The 20,287-nt window shown below is 29.1% G+C and overlaps 5 protein-coding genes across 11 annotated transcripts; 3 read left to right on the plus strand and 2 right to left on the minus strand.

Annotated features, from left to right (window-relative positions):
- Positions 1-1,605: 1,605 nt before the first annotated feature.
- LOC113557400 (chromatin accessibility complex protein 1) lies at positions 1,606-4,785 on the plus strand. Its single transcript, XM_026962897.1, has 4 exons — positions 1,606-1,621; positions 1,688-1,854; positions 3,208-3,328; positions 4,533-4,785. The coding sequence occupies exons 1-4, from the start codon at positions 1,606-1,608 to the stop codon at positions 4,664-4,666; spliced, it is 438 nt and encodes a 145-aa protein (XP_026818698.1). The 3' UTR covers positions 4,667-4,785.
- Positions 4,712-6,833, minus strand: LOC113557362 (U11/U12 small nuclear ribonucleoprotein 25 kDa protein). Of its 2 annotated transcripts, none has more exons than XM_026962837.1 (3): positions 6,233-6,833; positions 5,130-5,416; positions 4,712-5,028 (listed from the first exon to the last, which is right to left on the minus strand). In XM_026962837.1, exons 1-3 carry the CDS (start codon positions 6,498-6,500, stop codon positions 4,783-4,785), a joined length of 801 nt encoding a protein of 266 aa, XP_026818638.1. In that variant the 5' UTR covers positions 6,501-6,833; the 3' UTR covers positions 4,712-4,782. The 2 variants fall into 2 exon arrangements, with proteins under 2 accessions (XP_026818638.1, XP_026818647.1); XM_026962846.1 differs by lacking the exon at positions 6,233-6,833 and adding an exon at positions 5,641-6,199.
- A 1,247-nt stretch (positions 6,834-8,080) lies between these two features.
- On the plus strand, positions 8,081-11,553 carry LOC113560378 (prostasin-like; the record flags this gene model as incomplete). Its single annotated transcript, XM_026966215.1, has 5 exons — positions 8,081-8,209; positions 9,149-9,362; positions 9,971-10,132; positions 10,932-11,132; positions 11,326-11,553. Coding segments are annotated over 5 exons (840 nt in total), but the record flags the coding sequence as incomplete, so codon positions are not given.
- Positions 11,554-13,087: 1,534 nt separating this feature from the next.
- Positions 13,088-15,493, minus strand: LOC113557352 (phosphatidylserine synthase 1). The gene is made up of 2 exons (XM_026962825.1): positions 15,313-15,493; positions 13,088-15,094 (listed from the first exon to the last, which is right to left on the minus strand). The coding sequence occupies exon 2, from the start codon at positions 15,075-15,077 to the stop codon at positions 13,791-13,793; it is 1,287 nt and encodes a 428-aa protein (XP_026818626.1). The 5' UTR covers positions 15,078-15,094; positions 15,313-15,493; the 3' UTR covers positions 13,088-13,790.
- Positions 15,494-15,642: 149 nt separating this feature from the next.
- LOC113557373 (26S proteasome non-ATPase regulatory subunit 10-like) lies at positions 15,643-18,992 on the plus strand. 6 transcript variants are annotated; one of them, XR_003405585.1, is made up of 7 exons: positions 15,643-16,108; positions 16,261-16,359; positions 16,420-16,566; positions 16,632-16,798; positions 16,876-17,037; positions 18,247-18,736; positions 18,811-18,992. XR_003405585.1 is itself a non-coding variant. In XM_026962886.1 (6 exons), exons 1-5 carry the CDS (start codon positions 15,995-15,997, stop codon positions 17,018-17,020), a joined length of 672 nt encoding a protein of 223 aa, XP_026818687.1. In that variant the 5' UTR covers positions 15,643-15,994; the 3' UTR covers positions 17,021-17,037; positions 18,816-18,984. The 6 variants fall into 6 exon arrangements, 3 of the variants coding, with proteins under 3 accessions (XP_026818687.1, XP_026818659.1, XP_026818678.1); XR_003405586.1 differs by having other exon boundaries at positions 18,816-18,992; XR_003405587.1 differs by having other exon boundaries at positions 18,247-18,514; positions 18,811-18,989.
- The last annotated feature ends 1,295 nt before the right edge of the window (positions 18,993-20,287 follow it).

The following is a 20,287-nucleotide window of genomic DNA, read 5'->3' on the forward strand; positions in this document are numbered from 1 at the left end:
TGAAAAAAAATGTATCTTTCATTCTTCATCTTTATATACCTATACCTATACCTAGTATATTTTTATATATAAACTTAGTATAATATAGATTATAGACTATAGAGTAAAATACATTTGTATTACCACAGTGGCACAATGTACATACATTATAATATAATTATTTTAGTTTTTTATAACCAATTCAACAAATGTGACCAGCAACATGCTAAATGTTTTTATATTATTTATATATATATCACGCTTGTAAAATTATAACATAGGAATAGAATCTATTCAACAAATTAAATAACATTAGCCTTATTTACTAAGTAACTCTATGATATAACTAATAACTACATAACATAAGCACAGTGGCACAACTTGATAATAAGGGGCCCATGTGAAAATATCCGGACCGGGACCCTTACCTACTGATAATAAAAATTAAAAACAGTTATACCTTATTATAAATTTAAAAAATATTGTTTTTTCACATGTAATTTTCTTGTTTTTTAGTCATTAATGATTTTGTTTATATCCAATTCATTAATATCAGATAGTAATACAACAATTGTTAAATTATAAGATAGATAGTTTTTTATGTCTTATATCGTCAGACACATAATATTGTCACGAGTCATGACTTACACAGTACACACATCAACATAATTATTATTTATAATAATAAAAGAAGTTTCAAATTTTCAATTATTTTCTACACGCTATACTCGCATTCTGGTACCTATACTGCTGACTGCTATATTAGTGTATTGTATGTGTTACGATCCCACATAGGTAATCATAATTTGAAATATTCTCTAAATTCAAAAGAGTAAAGACATAATTATTTATTATATTAAAATAAATAATATAATATGTGTATATTACAGATTATAGTAGGAATATCGTACATGAAATTTTTAATCTAAGGGCCCCTCAAAACCTGGGGCCCCTGTGAATTGCACACCCAACACTCACGATAATTGCGCCACTGATTAAGCATCGAATTGTTAGTCAACAAAAGACTTTTTTATAACAACATATAATAAACGTGTTTGTATGGTTTTTTGTAACAACGATTCAAGATTAAATTTATTTAACTCAGTTTTATTATAAAAATTTCTAAAAATAATTTTTAAATCTCACTCAATTAATTGGACCAATATAGTTTTGTGCAACCCGTCCTGGCGGCCTAAGTATCTTAAATCGTGCCACTTACACTGCAGCTGATGAAGATATGAACCATAGACCAGATACTATTGTTCAATACAAATATTATAGGTTAAAACCATAGAGTTACTTTATGGTTAAAACCATAATTTGACGTTATCATTTATTATTATTCTGTTATCGGACGACCGTTATTATCAAGGTAAACAAACAAAACATGATCGTTTGGATGAAATAAGTAAAATGTGGTTATAAACTTATAATTATATCTTATATAGGTAGTTCATAATCATTATAAGACTACATCGTTAGTGTACAGTGTACGTTTATACATATAATTTTAAAGGTTACTAGTTGCTAATTACTACTTGCTATTCCTTGTGTTTAAAAAAAAATCTTTCATACAATTTTCGATTTACTAGTTCTGTGTAATATAGTTGTTTTATAATATTAATTATGTCAGCTTTGAACAGTGAGTATTACTTTTTTTATCTGTAATACATTTTATTTTTTACATTAAATATTTATTTCAATTTAGATTCTAGTACTAGTACTGATCTAAATGATTCAAATAAAGACAAATCAAAAACGCCAAGATCTAAAGACATGCATTTACCTATATCAAGAGTACGTACCATTATGAAGAGTACACCAGATATTGAAAATATAGGATTACCGTCATTGCATGTTGTCACTAAAGCAACGGTAAGAATACAATTTTATTTTTATACATTTTTCAATTGAATTTTTTTATTAATTAATTTCTATTAATAATTGTAATACTTCTATATTATAATGGTGTTTATATAACATGTAAAAGAGGTGATTTCTTTAGATACCTGTCTAGTATTGGTCCAATATATTATCGAAATTTCTCTGTAATTTTATAATGAGTTTATTTTAAAGGATAGTTGTAAGTATTAGAGTGTTAATATAGATATAATTAATTATCGTTTTAAAATATTATATATTATAATCACTATGTGTTATTTTCAAATCAGATAAACAACTGGACATTAAATTAGGAAGATATAAAAATACATTTAAATTTATATTTGCCCGTTAACATTCCTAAAAAAAATTGTATTTTTATATTAATATTGCAATAGAAGTATTTTTTTTTTTTTTTTTAGGAAATATTCAATCTGTATTTCAAAAAATAATAAGGATATAGCAACAGAAAAAAACAAAATAAAACATGAACAATTTTGAAAAAAAACTTTTTTGACAGCTATAAAATTTAAAAATTTATTTTTTTAGTACTTTCCTGTTATACAAAACTACGGCATTTTTTTGCAACTACCACAATTAACTGAACGATATCCATTCGCAGTGTTCTAACATCGCAGTTCACAATTATTATATCTATTAGTTATAATATATCTAACATTACCTATATTATTAGTTTTTGTAATCTGATGTTTCTCAGGTGACGGAAAGTACTGTTTTGCTGTAATTTCATAGTAGTCTTATCTAATGAAAGTTGTGGTGTTTGCCATTTATAATTAATATTGATATGGGTGTGTGGTCTTTACCTAACAGTATATCAAGTGTGGCTGTAGTATCTGTGGTGTGTGCCGTGTAAAATTTATTACAAATGATTACTAGGTATTTAAATGTTTTCTTTATTTCTTTTTCTTGTATATATAATTCAAATGTGGCCATTCCCACTATATTTATAGATTAAATAAAATATCAAAACATTAAATATGATTAAATTGTTAAGAGAACGTCATACGTGGGGGTGCCACATTTTTTTAATATAAATAAAAATAAGGTAGTCTGTGATAATAAGAATGTGTGTACATTTTGGTAGTCTTGGGTGATAGTAGCAATAATAGCCATAGTCTCGTATAACAGGAAAGCATCATTTTTTGATTTGTATGTTTATTAGTATAATAGGTTATGACTCCAGATTCTCATTAGTCGCCTTGTCGAATTTCCTAGGTTTCTTTGTGTATAGAAATTTAAGTTCATGTTCTATCTTTGTTTAGAAACATTTATTTATGATGCAAACATGTAATTTTTTGTGTAAAACAATTATTTATTGTATTTTAGGAGCTATTTATACAAAAACTGGCACAGGATGCACTTAAAGGACAAAGACACTACAGACATTTAGAATATAATGATCTTGCCAGAGCTGTTGAAGAAAATGAAAATATGTATTTCCTAAGAGGTAAATTTTATTTTTATTTGTGTATGATGTGTTTTATCAGTCATTTCTTCACAGTAATGAATTTTAAATGCCAAAAATTAGGTTATTTGAATTATCCTAATTAGAATCTTTATGAAAAGTGAAACCAAAGTTGTCATATTTTAATTGTAGATTTCAAAATTACATGTATGATATATATGATGCAAATATGTAATATAAAGTTATATGCATCAGCATTACATATATACTTGATTATGGATATTATCTTCTATAGTTAGGGTCACCTACTAATTTCTTTGGGGGTCTATTTTGGAACTTCGTGCAGTCCAAAATACGTTTATGATATTTTCACTTATTAAAAATGTATAAAATATGCACATTTTATTCATAAAAATATATAACATAACGTAAAAACTATATTTTATATTTTACAATTACTCGGCCATCGGGATCTGTAATCCCCCAGTGACACAGGAGTCATTCCTGTTCTGTAATTAAAAAAATGAATGTACGTTTGTATGGGACTTATAGACTTATACAGTGGTATGGTAAAAGGATTTTAATGACACTTAGGCATTATGGTGGAGAATAAGAAGAAAAGTGATGAATTGTTATTTTTGGTGAACCAAGTCAATTATAACATAAAACAAGGAACAGCTTGTTAAAATTTAGTATTCCCTGGTAGGAGTTAGTAAAATATTAGTAGGTATATCATATATACCACCAGGGTTATAGACTACTGATTCAACTGGGACTAAATTTTATATATACTATTTCAATGCATAAGCGCCGTGTACATGGGTGCCCGGGGGTTTAGGCACCCATTGAAATTATTATAGGGTATTGGGTACCCATTAGAATATAAGATTTTACGGGGACATAATATTGACTAAATTGACTCTGGGTGTGTTTTTGGCTTTCTTGAGCTCAACCCTTATAGGATAGTTTACATATGAATTTTATTTTGGCATCCTTTCTCTACTCGTATATGCCAATGCTTAGTATAGGTGCAATATTATTGCAATAAATAAATGATGTAAATAGGCAATAAATAAGACTTTTCTTGATGTTTCTTAAAAGAAAATTGATGTAATTATTTTACTCTGTATGTAATGATATCCTAGGTTTACTTCTTTTATTCTGAGCCTTATTTTGTTATGCATTGTCAAATTTAAATATAATAATCAACATGATACATATATAATATACCTATTTTGTTTTTCAGAGGTTTTACCTAAAAAGATTACCATGGCTGAATACTATAAATTGGTTGGTAAAGAATCCTCAGAAGATGGCGATGACAATGATAACAGTTCTCAAACATCACATTCTTCATCGTCTTCAGTATCATCAGATTAATTATTTATATTCCTTAACAGTTAACTATTAATATATGTAGTTACATTGGTTTTTTTCATTTTTTTATTTATAAATTATTGTATAAATATTTTAATATTAAAGTACTCATTTTTAAGTTACTGATCGTGAATATTTTTTTCTCTAAATCGCTTTACAAATACTAGTTTTGAATTGTTTTCCACATACTTTGATATTAAATCATTATTATGCTTTAACTTTATTCCATTACAACTCAACCAATATGTTTTCCATATTCGTCTCCAACTGATGGTTGATCTTTCATCAGCTCTTTTTAAATGTAATGTCATTTTTCTCTCGATGCTTTTTTTCAAGTCTCCCACTTTTGCTCCATTCTTTTGTACCTAAAAATAACAGGTAATAAATTATACAAGGCAATTCTATTACATAAACACAATATTGATTGCCAGCATACTTGAGGCGTTTAACTATGTTATATACTAACGACAATCGGGATGACAATGCCGTCAAAGCGTTCCAAGTACACGGTTATCGCTCGACCGTGTTCGATTGCGATTTGTAAATCGACTTCTCCCAACGTCACGTTATTAGGTAGGTCTCCTAATACGCTGTCTTTGTCCAGAACCGCATTCAACACTTCGCCCGTCAAGTCTTTGAGTCGTTCGTGACTGATCGCTGTGACATCGACATCCTCTAATTCAGATAACGTACACGAAGACGACGGATCTGTAGGCTCGCACATCGGCCCCCACGCGGTTCTCGGTGTTGCTGCTGTAAAAAAAAAAAAGTTTTACTATTAAGGACGATAGTAGTATGATTTAGCCGATTCAAAAACCAAACTCATCCGCGCCACCTTCCGTCGACCAGACTCACCCCACCACCACCTGCCGACAGCCACACTCATCTGCCGCCGCACGGTCCGCTACGTAACCGACATATATTTTTCCCGCATACGCATGTGACAAGCATTTCTTATCACAAATGTTATCAATTACCTCTGGTGACATTCCTCCGCTCCATCGTTGAGACCATTGTTCAGCTAATTTTCGTGCTGCACACATTTTGAGCTGACTAACAAAGTTTAAGTCGATATTCGTGATGATTTGATCGGTCTGAAGGTTTTTAATAAAAATTATCATTTCTTCAACTGTTTTCGGTGGCGATTGCATATTGATAAATTCCCGGTCTATATAATTTCCAATAATTTCAAATTGTCTTAATACAACTGGACGTATGATGGCTGACTTTCGTGCGAACGTTTCGAAAATACTCTCCTCCATATATTGTAATTTCAACAAGTTTTTTCGATCGAGCAATACACGACATCCTTCCTTTTTCTTCGACTCTACGACTAGCACATTTTCTCCTCGATACACCATGTTCGATACGACAGTAAATTCATCCTCCAAAAAATCTGTTTTCTACTTTTTTGTGGAACATCTAATATGAATGACAGTATATTCCCCATCAGCGAGAATGTTCGTCTTAAAAAACCCTCGTATATGCTTACATAGCGTGACGGTGTTATTATATGAATAACAATATTGAACTTGTCTTCCGAATCAAATCCAACATTTAAAAACTTACGATCAACGAAGTCAAGTATGAAATTATCACAGTCGATGAGCTCTGCAGGCGGTGTTGGTGGTACATATGTAAAACTTTTCTGATTGTAGTGTTTTTTCATGTTAGCGATTGAACCGGCCATGATTAAAAGTATACGAGAAATGAAGAACACTGAATAAAAACGTTTTAAACACGGAGCGCGAGAACGGTTGTGGTGCGAAGAGCTATAAGGCTGGAGAAACACTGAAGAGCTGCCGGCTCTTTCGGCCAGGCTCTTAAATTGGTTCATTATATATAATATTCATGCTATTAAGTATCAATACATTAAATCTAATACATTCTTTACATTTTCGGTGGTATAATTGCTAGACTTTAGCATTAATGTGTACATTCGATAATGTATACCTTAACGACAATCCGGGATATTACAAACAAATTAAGAAGTATGAATACATTTATACGGCCGGCCGTGTTGGCGGATGTGTGTCGTTTGCTAATGACAGGATATGGGTCTGTGCTATTAAGTATCAACACATTAACCTAACTGGTTGTGTTTGGGCATATCGATATTGGACAAAACGCGCGCGAAAAAATATATGTCGATTACGTAGCGGACCGGGCGGCGGTGGGTGTTACGGCGGCGGATGAGTCTGGCCGTCGGCAGGCGGTGGTGGGGTGAGTCTGGTCGACGGCAGGTGGCGCGGATGAGTTTGGATGAGGAAGAGGTTTTTGAATCGGCTAAATCATACTACTGACGATGTATAATGATGTATTACGATAAGTATAAACTGTAGGTACGGCACGAGGTCGTCAAAAAACGTTTTCAATAATCGGCTGACAATCAAATAATCAAATCGCTCGGCATGTGGGCCGGTGAAATGAAAACGGTGTAATATTATTAATTATAAATAATGTACCTATAATATCGCAACCGGTGTTCTAAGCATGTGGACATGTGGTTATGCAGGTATAGACGACACGTTTTGTCCATTAGAGGACCGTTACGTGTCATAAAAAAAAACATCATTATTTAATAATATACCTTTTGTACATGCAAGAAGGGGTTAAGTGCGTTGCTCAATATCATTATTTTATAGACATCGGTGTCCGCGCATATTTATAACAATATGATGTCGTCCCGCAGCATCGTCAGTCACCGATCACCAGTCAGTACATACTATAACTAGGCGCGTGGAGTTTATCTAGTGCCGTCGAAACCGTTCGGTTTTCACAGAATAATATCGTGTTACGCCTGCAAACTCATCGATGGCACATATAGTGATGGGACGATGATACATGTACATTATAGGATGTGTGGCTGGAGAATTTAATTGTATTGCTAATTTAAATAGCCTGCAATTCGTTCAGAGACACTCTGTATACACTATACGCATATATATCACTAATCATTATAATATTGTTTTACGGTATAATAATAATATGCGCTCGCCAAGGTCGGGATGCAGCACTACGTTCAAAGTTCAAATCATATATATATTTTTTTTAATATTATATAATATAAAATGTTCCGCTATAGCTGTTATGTATAATAATGAATAAGATATATTGTAGCCTTTCTACGTGCGATTTGTTTTAGGGGACAAAACGCACGTAGAGTGGCTGAATATATCTTTTTTTTTCGCCAAAAAAAAAAACAAGGAACGGATGGGAACTGTTTACCACTGGCTGAATATATCTAAAAATAACTATATTACATTATATTACAATATATTGGTAAGCGTCGAACGGTCGAGCAAAACCTACGCTTGTTATTTTCATTGTTGCATTACGTAGTCCCAAGAATTTAACCACGAAATTGGTTTACTATATAGCGAATTAAAACGAGTTTTCTGTACGATTTTATTATGATTTTCAGACCAGCTGCAGCACGCTGTTTGCGGTACGAGAGTAGTGTCTCATCAGCTGAGTCAACGAGGATGGCCGCAGACCAAAATCATTGGAGGTTCAACTACGCCATACGGGGCATATCCTTGGCAGGTAAAAAAAAAAAATGATCGATCTATTGCAGTTATAATATGATACCAACTTATAACTCGCCCGTATAATATAATAAACTTTTTTAATCCAATAAATTGTTGCAATCGGGTATACGCAAGATAAAAATAAATTACGGTAGTTTAAACATTTATTTTGTCAGGTGTTTCGAAATTAGGACAAGGGTTTTTTAATATACCAAGTAAGATAAAATAAACCATATACATACAAATCATATATTATGCGATGTAAGTACCTATTCAATTATTATATACTATAATACCTACTTATGCTGAAGTTCTGCGAGGACATCGCACACATACACTCGTGGAAATTGAAACTTTTTCAATATAAACTTTATAAAGTTATATTGGCATATATTTATTGCATATTTTTAATAAATTTTATCCTATTTTTTATATCTTAGGCATACATACTTATAGGTATAATATTTTTTTTTAAACAAAAAATATTCTTAGATAAAAGTGAATGGGAGACGATAAAACATTGCTGTTATAATTTTAGGTTTGCTCTACCTTATGTTTATATTTGATAGCTTATATCGTTGACAACTATCTATGTGTAATATGTATGTATAATAGGAAGGTATCTAATAAATATTCGTTCAAATTGCCTATTATACAATTTTGAAATATCAATACATTTTTTGATTTATCATCATTAAAAATGACAATAAGCAATAATTAATGGCATTACATCACATATACAAAAATAAATATTATCAATAATAATAAATATCTACCTAACAAACTACAATTGTCAATTACAATTTTTAAAGAGAAAAAATAAGTTTGCATTTAATTACAGGACTATTATTCTGCAATTATTAATTGTCATTACTAATCGCTATGATTGCTTTGCATCTTTTTAGCGACTAAAAATATCGATAAATGATTAGTATTTTTATAATCACTGTAACAGGTGGAATTACAAGCATACAAAGATGGATGGGAACACCACTGCGGAGGAGCGCTTATTTCCGAGACTATAGCTTTAACGGCGGCACATTGCTTAAAAGATTTTAAAAAATCTCAATTGCGTATTATTGTTGGTAAACATAACCTAGCAAAAAACGATAAACACGAAAAAACATTCAGAGTACAAAAGGCATTAGTACACCCTGAATTTAGAAAAGGTAAGTAGTATCATTGATAAATATACCTACTAAGTATCTAACTATATATATACACTATTTATCAATGGTACTACGTATAATAATAATAATAAAAATAATAATTGGTGTTTAACGGGTATAATACCTATTACATATGCGCGTATTATAATATAAACAAATATATAATTTGGTAATTGGTATTTAGGTTTTTTTTAAATAATATAATTAATTAAACATTAATTATAAATCAGTATGAGGTATAGGTTTTTTTGTAATACAATATTTTCATAAAAATTTGTAAAATTTGTTCCCAATTATAGCTCAAATATTTTAATGTTATTTTAATATTTAATATTCTATTTATGTATTTACTACCTATACATAAAAGAGTATTTGAATTTGCTTAATTCATTTTTGTTTATTATTTTTAAGATAATAATTTAAGTCTTATTTATAAATATTCATTAGAACACTGTGGACTGTTGATTTTATAATAGAGTATAGGTACCTGTATAAATAAATATATGTGTTTCTTATAATAATAATAAGAAAATCAATTGTTATTTGAATATTTTAGATAAAATATACTTAATTATTGATTACACGTATATTCAAATATAATATTTCAGACGGACCGCATAGCCATGACATAGCGATATTAAAAATTAATTCATTGAACAGTAAAGGAGTAAAGTTTGATACGCACGTGCAACCAATATGTTTGCCAGATTACTATACGAAAGCCAACGACGTAGATTGGTGTACCGTGACTGGTTGGGGAGCACAAAAACGTATGTTTTTATCTACTTAACTATATTTTTTACTTTATTATTTATTTATTTAAACGGGCGAACCCAATTACAATTATTATAGACATACGTCTAGGATTTGCATATTTTGTTATTACATTACAGATTAATTTTAAGTGTAATAGATAAATTTACAGGTTTGAGTATATAAACGCGATATCAAAAGCCATATTGAATTCCTCTCGTGATGGTAATATCATATCCAACAATTGAGTGAATATTTTTTTTAAAATTTAATGTAGTAGGTTAATTAAAACTAAAACAAATTTTATTTCTCTGTGAAAAAATAGGTATTTTTAGTAAAGAATTAATGAATGATCGTGTAGAGGGTGTGGCGAAATCACCCTAATCGATAATAATATTTTTAGCTTTCAGTCAAGAGTTAGAAAATGATTGATTATTTTTATGAAAATAAGAAACCATATAGGTAAAATAGAAAAAAAAATAAGCATAGGTTTGCAACACTAGAGAAAAGTAAACGCAATAGTAAAGAATATCACAAAAATAGTCAGTGAGAAATCAATACAAAATTATTTGGAATATAAAAAGCATTTTAGATGAAACATCCGAGATGTTGCATGTTTAACAATCATAACTCCCTAATGGCCTAGTTACTAAAGAAATACCGAGATATAATTCGAAATCCTATCGCCCTTCTCATCAGGAATACAACATCTGTAAATGTTCCGTAATATAATATATATATATATTAACGGTTAATCAGTTGTAGGCTCTACGGCGTATCTTGATGTATTTGTGAAACTTTACATATTTTTTTTAGAAGACGACATGACCAGTTTGCCGAAAGTTTTGCAAGCCGCGTCAGTACCTTTGCTGGATTTAGAAACTTGCCGACACGACGATGTTTATGGAGGTCGACATCAATTCATATTGGATAGCATGTTGTGCGCGGGGAGTTTAGAAGGCGGAGTAGATGCTTGTGGAGGCGATTCTGGTGGACCGCTGGCCTGTCAAGTGAATGGTAGGTTCTAACTTTCCAAGGATTAAAACATTAAGTATTTAAGGAAGAAATCAGTCAATACACAATCTTAACTCAAAATAATAATATAGGTTTGATGCAAAATGAAAAATAGAATTGTAAGAGGGGGGGTAGACTAATTGTTAATTTTTAAACAAAAAAAGTTAACGGGACATAAGTTTTTTTTCTCTTTCAGGAAAGTTTATATTGACAGGTGTGGTGTCGTGGGGCGATGGATGCGGCAAAAAAAATAGGCCCGGTGTGTACACACGAGTGTCTTATTACACAGAATGGTTAAAAAAAGTTATGACGGAACTCGAGAATAATTAAACTATGTTTGATTATTTGATAAAAAAAATAATTTATTATGATTCTATCAAGTAATTTAAATTTTATTATGTATTTATGTATAATAAAATTGTAAATAATGAATATGTATATTGAAAAATATACATGTTGCCTATATAAATATATAATTTTTGTAAATAATGTAATCATAATAATGTAATATAAATATGAAATAATTAAAGTTTTAGATGTACGATTTTCTGAATGTTTAAATAAACTTACAAAATTACACTAACATCATAATTTTTTTTTAATTTGTCTAAGTTAAAAATAAATATAATATATAGCTAGTAGTATTATGAATTATGATTATAGATTAACAAAAACAATATACCTATTTTTGTATTCGTATTTCACAATAGTCAATAGTGGAATATGTTATCGAAATATATATTTTATATATATAACTTATTGAATACCTAAAATAAATTATATTTAAATGTTCATAATTTAACACAAAAATCTAACAAGAGTACAAGACTACCAGAGTTGTTATAAAGTTAGAGCCATGCTATATTATGTATTATAATATCAGAATCAGTGTCTTGATAACAAAACATTTAAGTATAATTTAATTTTGAAAATAATCAGTAAATATTGTTTATTGTATAGCAAGGCTCTTCATAATTTTAACTTGAACCTCACAATCTTGTACAATACTGAATATAATTATAAGAGTTAAAATGCATGAAATAAAATTATTTATGATTTAGTATATTTTAAATGTATTCTAGCTGTCTAAGTATAATAAAAATTCAATTAAAATTACTCATAAATGCCACATTATATTATACAAGATAAGCTGATAATTGGTTATATTTGACAAACATATATAATATATATATAATAGCACTAGAAGATAATATAAAACAATTAATACAAATATTGTCTAAAAAAATATGTTTTCTTTTAAAAATAAAACTTAAAACAAAATATTTGAGAACTGGTGCCAAACAAAAAACTAGATAAGGTATTTATCATTGTTTTATAGGTACTGAAATTGATTTGATTTTCTTTAAAACATTTTACATGTTTATATTTTTAATTTTTATTATAATTACATTTATGAAAATGATTGAGCTGCAATAAAAATATATATAATAAGAGATGCAATTAATTAAAGCATGTATAAATATAAATATATATCTAAAAATGAAGAATTAATTTAATCAAAATTACTATCCAGTTATAAAGTATGAGATAATAAAAACATTAATTATTACTGATCATCTATTGACTATTTATATTAAATTGTAATAGTATTGACATAATATGATATATATGAATTATGATGATAATTTGGAAAATATAATACAATAATGTCTCATTTACAAAGGTATGATAGCTGGTTGTTTGTATATACATTGTTATTTATTTACTATTTAAATTGATTATCCGAGTATTATTAAAATTATGTCTCCTAAAAGATTAGTTTAAGATTGGATTTCTGATGAAATAAACAATTATTATACCTTTATACTATATTTTTATTTCTAAGTTAAGTTTCTAGATATTAATGATATCATGATTATTGGGTTGTTGAATTGTTGATTATATAATATCATGGACAAATTTATGGCATTTAAATAAGATATAGAAATGAATAACAATTAGAACAATTAAAAGTTTAAATATAATATTCAAAATAATCTTCATTTAGATTTTTCAAGTGCAAACAAAATATTAATATAGAATAATGATTTAAATACTATGGCACTACGATACTATATCTCGTCTTTAATACACTAATTATTCTACCATGAGCAAAATTTAAATAAAATACGTGTACACCTACATATTTTAGTACTTACAATGATGTATACTATTATTATTCTACAAGATATTTATTTTCACAGTGGATTTTATTTAATATTATGGAACATTTAAAAGTCAATACAGTCACACCAAAAAAAAAAAAGTACAAATGAGTAGTTTGAATAACTTATTTATGTACTAAACACACAATATTACAATTTCAGTACTTGATATTTTTATCACAATAAATAACCGTAGCATTTTAGAGAAAAATGATTTAAAATAGGTAATAACAAATACACATAAGGTGACTAGGCTTAAATAAGTCTTTTATCATAAGGTTATTACAATAACTAATAACAATACAAGATCTGATAGTAAAGAACTCATAAAGGTAATATACATGTCCCATTTTTAAATAAATGAATACCAAAATAATTATTTTAAGGAATAGGTCACATACATCACGTTAACAATTTGTAATGTCATTTAATGATTCTAATAGGTATTTATGTAATATTTGGCATCTACTAATCAACGCTACTTGGACAATTAAACTTAATGTGTTTTGCTTTTGCTGGTTGTGTAGTCTTCTTCAACATTGCTATCATTTGAGATTGAGTTTGGAACAACTTCTGCATCTAATTTTTTTCCCGTTAACCAATCAGCCTGCCAAAAGCCCAAAACACTGACAACGGAGAAAAATAGCATGATAATCAACCATACTGATATGTTAAAAATTTCAGTCTGCTGAAATAGTTCTTTTCCATTCTTTATACACAACAGTGACTCTGTGACCATTATGACTGCATAGACCCAACACTGTGTCCCAAGTCTTTTACAATTACGATCTGTCACATATGTGTAATATTGTCGAGTAGATGGTGCAACAACAATACTCAGAAAGAAAAGTCTGCCAACAACTAGTGGATGTGATGGTGGCATTTCAAATATGTGTTTCAAAAAGAATGTATTTAGTTCGGATACTTGCCACATAATTACCATTTGGCACACAGAAAAAAAGCGCATGTATGATGAATTTGGATCTAGCCACCGAACTTGTGTCCAACTAGCTGGTGTAAATTGTAGTGCAGCTCGCTTGATTTTACCTTTAGTTGTATCAATTTCTTTAATACCAGGCCAATTATAGTCTCTCATTTCTAACATTTTGCAAATTCTCATCCCAACCCATATACCAAATCCATTGCAAAGTAGGACATCTAAAATCCAAGCATCCCACCAACATTCCTTAAAATTTGGTAATAAATGAGAAAACATCACTTCAGTGAATTCCCACATCATGCTCATTGACCACAATATTCCATAATGTCTCACTAGTACTGCTTTTGATACCCAACCAAAAAAGTGACCAGCAGCAAATACATCCAAATGTGCCCAAAACTTTTCTACGGTAATATCTGAACAGTTAACACCATATTCTTTATCCATATCAATTCGGAAATCTTTTAGATTAGGATCAAGCCATAATATCATTCCTTTGATCGTTTCATATTTTTGAAATAATAAAAACAGCAATGTTAGCGAATATAAAACACTGAGTCCAAATACCATCCGCCAGACAGCTGGGTGAGGTCTCACAAAAGGACCATTTGGGAATGCCAATAGAGATACAAGTAGCAGAAAAAATATAACGCACCAGATTCCAGCACATATATTTCTATCGATCAATTTATCATCTCGAATGAAGGACATAAAAATTACACCAACGATTGACAATATCAATAAAGTTATGGTATGAGGTTTGTAGAAAAACTCTAAAGTGATATCTTCCACTTCGCATTCGTTGAGTGTGTTGAACACGCTTTCTTTCTTCTGGACTACCATGGCGCGACCGGTAGTTTCTGGCAACAAATGAGAACAAATAATAAACTTGGGGACAGTGTCAGGCTTATATTTAATTAACTTAAAAAACTTCCATTGAATGGACACATACATATATATATATAATATATTTTATTTAGTTTAAGAGGGTTTTTTTTTATTATTATAGATACATTTATTAACTATAGATACTTTTAAAAGCGTAGAAAATGTAAAATTTAAAAACCTATGTACTTACCAGGGATATAAATGAACAATTATACCACTCCTCACTCGTACTGAATCGCACCTACTGTTTTCGGTCACTCATATCTTAGGATTTTAAATTTGAAAAATTACTAATAAATAATTTTGAGCACATCACGTGTTTAAATGATTAATGAACAGCAGAAGAGCCAGTGGAGTGATCGCCGTTCGCCCTCGGCTCACGGCTAGTCAATGATTAATAATTGATAAGGTTTGAACGATAATAAACCGTACGCATGAACGGAACATGGATCACTACCTTTTAGTCCCTTTATTCCAAAAAATGGCTGTTCCACAATCTATTTTATACCATTAGACAATACTTCCAATATTATTTCAATTGTCATGCAGAGTAAAATAAAATAATAAATACAAAATACTCATTAAGTCGGAATAGCATACACTTATAATATATTCTAATTTCTAATATAATATTCTATTAGAAGAAGTCTTTGTGTGATAGTAATTTTAGTATTCAGTTCATAGATAACATATAAAATTCAATTGTATCTTGTATAGTACGGTACTACGGTAGATTGTAGAGACTATACTAGTATACTACTATAGAAACGTCGAGCACGAACGCTACAACGCGAGCAACAACTGTATTTGATTTATAGAGGAGAAGTTATTTAAATTCACTATTATTTAATATTTTAGTAGATTATTATAAAATGGATTTTGAAAAGGTAAAGGAAAAAACTTTTGAAGATGCACATAAAGGTAATATTGACCAAGTTATGAAAGCAGTTGAAGAGCATTTGAGGCTGTTAAAAGAAGTCGATGTTGTAAGTAATATTATGATGATAATAATTTTAGTTTCAAACTATTATAAAATACATTTATCATTTGAATATTACCTATAATAAGGTTTTAATTTGTTTAATAATTATTGATACAACCTAAATGAAACCAATTTGTTATTCTTATACATGTTTAGAACAATCGTTTGCTCCTTCATTGGGCTGCACTTGGAGGCCATGATAGACTTGTACGATATCTTCTTGAAAATGGTCAACCAGAAGATTCTCGAGATGATGTAAATATATAAATTATATAATTGTAAAGGTAAATTTAAAATTATTGTTATTTGATTCAGATGCAAACAACTCCTCTTATATTGGCAGCATCAGGTGGCCGTATTGATATAGTGAAAACTCTTATAGAATATGGAGTAGATATTAACGCGAAAAATCAAGAAGGTCATTCTGCACTTCAATATGCAGCTTCAAAAGGATGGACTGAAGTAAGTCAAAATTCAAAATAAATTATTATGATATGTAAACAAATAAACAATATATGGTTACTTAGATTGTCAGATATTTAGTATCAAAAGGTGCTGATGTTAATATAGCTGATAATAGAGGAGCAACACCATTACATAGATGTGCATCAAAAGGAAACACAGCCGTGTTAAAAATGTTATTGGATTGTGATGTACATGTAGATGCTAAAGACAGCTATGGAAACACACCACTGTAAAAAATAACAATTTCTCAATTTCTATGGTCAACAATACAAAGTTTTGATTTTAAATATTTAACTTATTTTATAGTCATTTAGCTTGTGAAGAGGGACGTATACAAGAAGCTGGATTATTGATTAAAAGTGGAGCTGATAGTACTCTCCTAAATAAAGAAAAATTAACACCTTTTGATTTAGCACCATCTGATGTTCAAGGCATTTTGAGAAAAATCTAAAATATTATATTGTCTTGGTGAGGATCATATAATATGTCGTAATAATATAAAAAGTATACAGAATAAAGGATGAGTATTTTATAATTCTACTTTAGTAAATGATAAGAAAGTCCAAGAAAAATAATTTAAATAAATTATATTTTAATCACTTTGTTTACAAACTAACTGGTTAAGTATTTGATATTTTTGAAATTAATAATTTCATTAACTAAATAAAACTACATTAAAATTAAACTCTATTATAATGTCAAATTTTTCATGAAAATTATTAAAAATATCTACCTTTAAGTTGAGAATGTTAAGATCTAAGTATTTATAACTTGGTTAATTTTTTATTTCTTTTAGTTGAATTAAATACATTGTTTTTCCACAAAGATTCATCGAGTATACAGGATTTTTGGGACATATTGTATACAAACATATCTATTTGGAACTTGATTAATACATATTGAACAAACTTTGCTAAATTACAATCTTTACCATGCACTTAAATATGTTATTCTAGCTCTTACAATTGTTGTTTGTCTTAAATTTATCAGTACTTTATATACAATCTATATCAAGTTAATAATAAAATACTTTAATTCCAAAAAGTTTTATATATTTTTCATTTTAAATATTCCTTTATATAACAACTTAATGATGCTGGGTTGCGTGAATAATCACTCAACATTTAACAAGTTATATTGAGTATTTGAGTTAATGGTCCCTTAAAGAAGTGGCCTGTGGGCCGTTATTGGACTATTAATTAATTTTTTTATGTAACTTAAAATGAACACAAAATTAATTATAAACTTACTTAGGTACTAAATGAATATACTAAGCTTCTAATACATTTTGTTTGAAATATTTTTTCATAAACTTTTTATATGAGGGATGTCCAGAAAGTAAGGTTACAACATGTGTTAAAAATTGAAAAATCAATACATTTAAATGAAATTTACAAGATAAGTGTCAAAACATTTCATTATTTCTCTACATAATCGACATTAAGATCAATACATTTTTGAAGCCTAGGGACCAGTTTTTGTATACCCTCGTCGTATACCTTCCGCTCCACCTCCCGAAGCCAATTTTCGACAGCATCCTAGACCTCGTCATTTGAAAATCGTTGTCCACCCAAAAACTCCTTCAATTTATTCCTCTCCTTTTGTCCTTGACATTTTTGGCACCCACCTTGCACACAACTTCCTATAACCAAGTTTTTTTGATATGATTTCACCCAGGAGACTTTGTGAGATGTGTGGGAAACTTTCACTAAGGGCGTCAAGAGTTAAACGACGATCATCGCGAACTTTTTCTTCAACCTGCTGTAGAAGCTCATCTGAAATGACGGATGGTCTTCCACACCTTTCTTCAATAATCTAACCCACTTGGTAACATGCTGACGTGTCATCACCTCGGATCCATAGGTTTCCACAAGCTGGCGATGAATACTGGCCGTGGATTCGTTACGCAAAGGAATCGAATAACAGAGCGCATCTCACACCTACGGTAGGTGGAGCGATTGGAGGACTAACTGTTTGTCGCGTTTGGCTGCCGTGACGACATTTCGTAACGGTCTGAGACATTTGATGATTTGTTTTGATCATTAGAAAATTCTCTACATAAGAGTGGTGACAACTCTGAAAAACAAAATTCCCTTCGTCCTACACAGCCCTTGCAACCTTACTTTCTGGACGTCCTTCGTATAAGCTCAATGCATTATCTAAAAATGTATACAACATTATTTTAAATGCTTAGTTTAATATTATTTATTGACTATTTAATTATTTTGTTCTTCTTTTCAGAATAGATGTGCTAATTTGAAAGTAATTTGTGAAGATCAAAACAAATACAACACTAATAAATGTCTTTGAACTATTAGCATATGTTTTTGAATCTTGTAAAATACCTATTAATTATGATACTACTTTAGTACTTACGTAAATATAATTTTAATTTGTATATGATTATTTGTAATTATGTGCAATTCATTATGTGTTCAAATTTACATATTTTAAAAATCTCAAAAGTAGTAGTCATAATAATATGTATATATTTACTGAGACATAAAATAAAATAAAAAAAGTTTAATTTGATGTAAATGTAATATATTAATAATTAAAAAATGTTTGAAAACAAATTGTATTGTTCGTAGTATACAATATGGAATTGAAGACAATCACCTGCTCCATATTTATTGTAAATAATAATTAAATATATATTTTGTATAGATTCTGAAATAATTTTGTTCTATATTTAAATAATTAATTAGTATTGTGATATACAGACTGTACGGCGAGGATTTACCCATTGCGATATCTCCTGAAATAACGGAGATATCATAACTCTGGTTTTTTAATAACATTCACAGGGACAAGAACTACAAATATTTCATGTTTTAATTTATTTTTATGTTTTAGTAAAAAAGTTAAAAAATGTATTTTTTTATTTAATTATTTAAAAAAAATTGAAGATAGCCATTTTGTAGTTTTTTTTTCTAAAAATATTGACGTTTTAACATTTTAATTTCATAAATTTCCTGATTTTTAATATTTTTTCTGGTTTCGAAAAAACTGCGAAATTATTATTAAGTTTATGTCTTGCCAAAAAATGGAACAAGATAATAATATCGAAACATTAAATTAGGTATTTAAATTGCGGATTATGCCATACTCAAATTACCAATAAGCCATAAAATATTAACTATTACGTAGTTATACGTTAAAAACACATTTTTTTACTAAATTCAAAGTAAACAAAATACATTTGTTTTATCTATTTATTATAATTATTATAATATAACCGTATTTAATACAAGGTATAACAAAAATGTACATATTGGTATTTTGTACAATAGTTATCAACTTTAATTAAAAATTTAACAATGTTGAAGAAATAAAATATGACGTTTATTGCGAGCCACATTGAAACCCGTTCCGCCAGCCGTACGAGCACGCGGGCCTCATGTTTGATACAATGATACTACTATGGCACTATCGTATTAAATAATTCGCATTTTTTTCGAAATTAAAAAAATATTAAAAATCAGGAAATTGATGAAATTAAAATGTTAAAACGTCAATATTTTCAGAAAAAAAAACTACAAAATGGCTATCTTCAATTTTTTTTAAATAATTAAATAAAAAAATACATTTCTTAACTTTTTTACTAAAACATTAAAATAAATTAAAACATGAAATATTTGTAGTTCTTGTCCCTGTGAATCTTATTAAAAAACCAGAATTATGATATCTCCGTTATTTTAGGAGATATCGCAATGGG

The sequence above is a fragment of the Rhopalosiphum maidis genome, chromosome 1 (assembly GCF_003676215.2).
Source record: "Rhopalosiphum maidis isolate BTI-1 chromosome 1, ASM367621v3, whole genome shotgun sequence".
NCBI classification, from domain to species: domain Eukaryota; kingdom Metazoa; phylum Arthropoda; class Insecta; order Hemiptera; family Aphididae; genus Rhopalosiphum; species Rhopalosiphum maidis.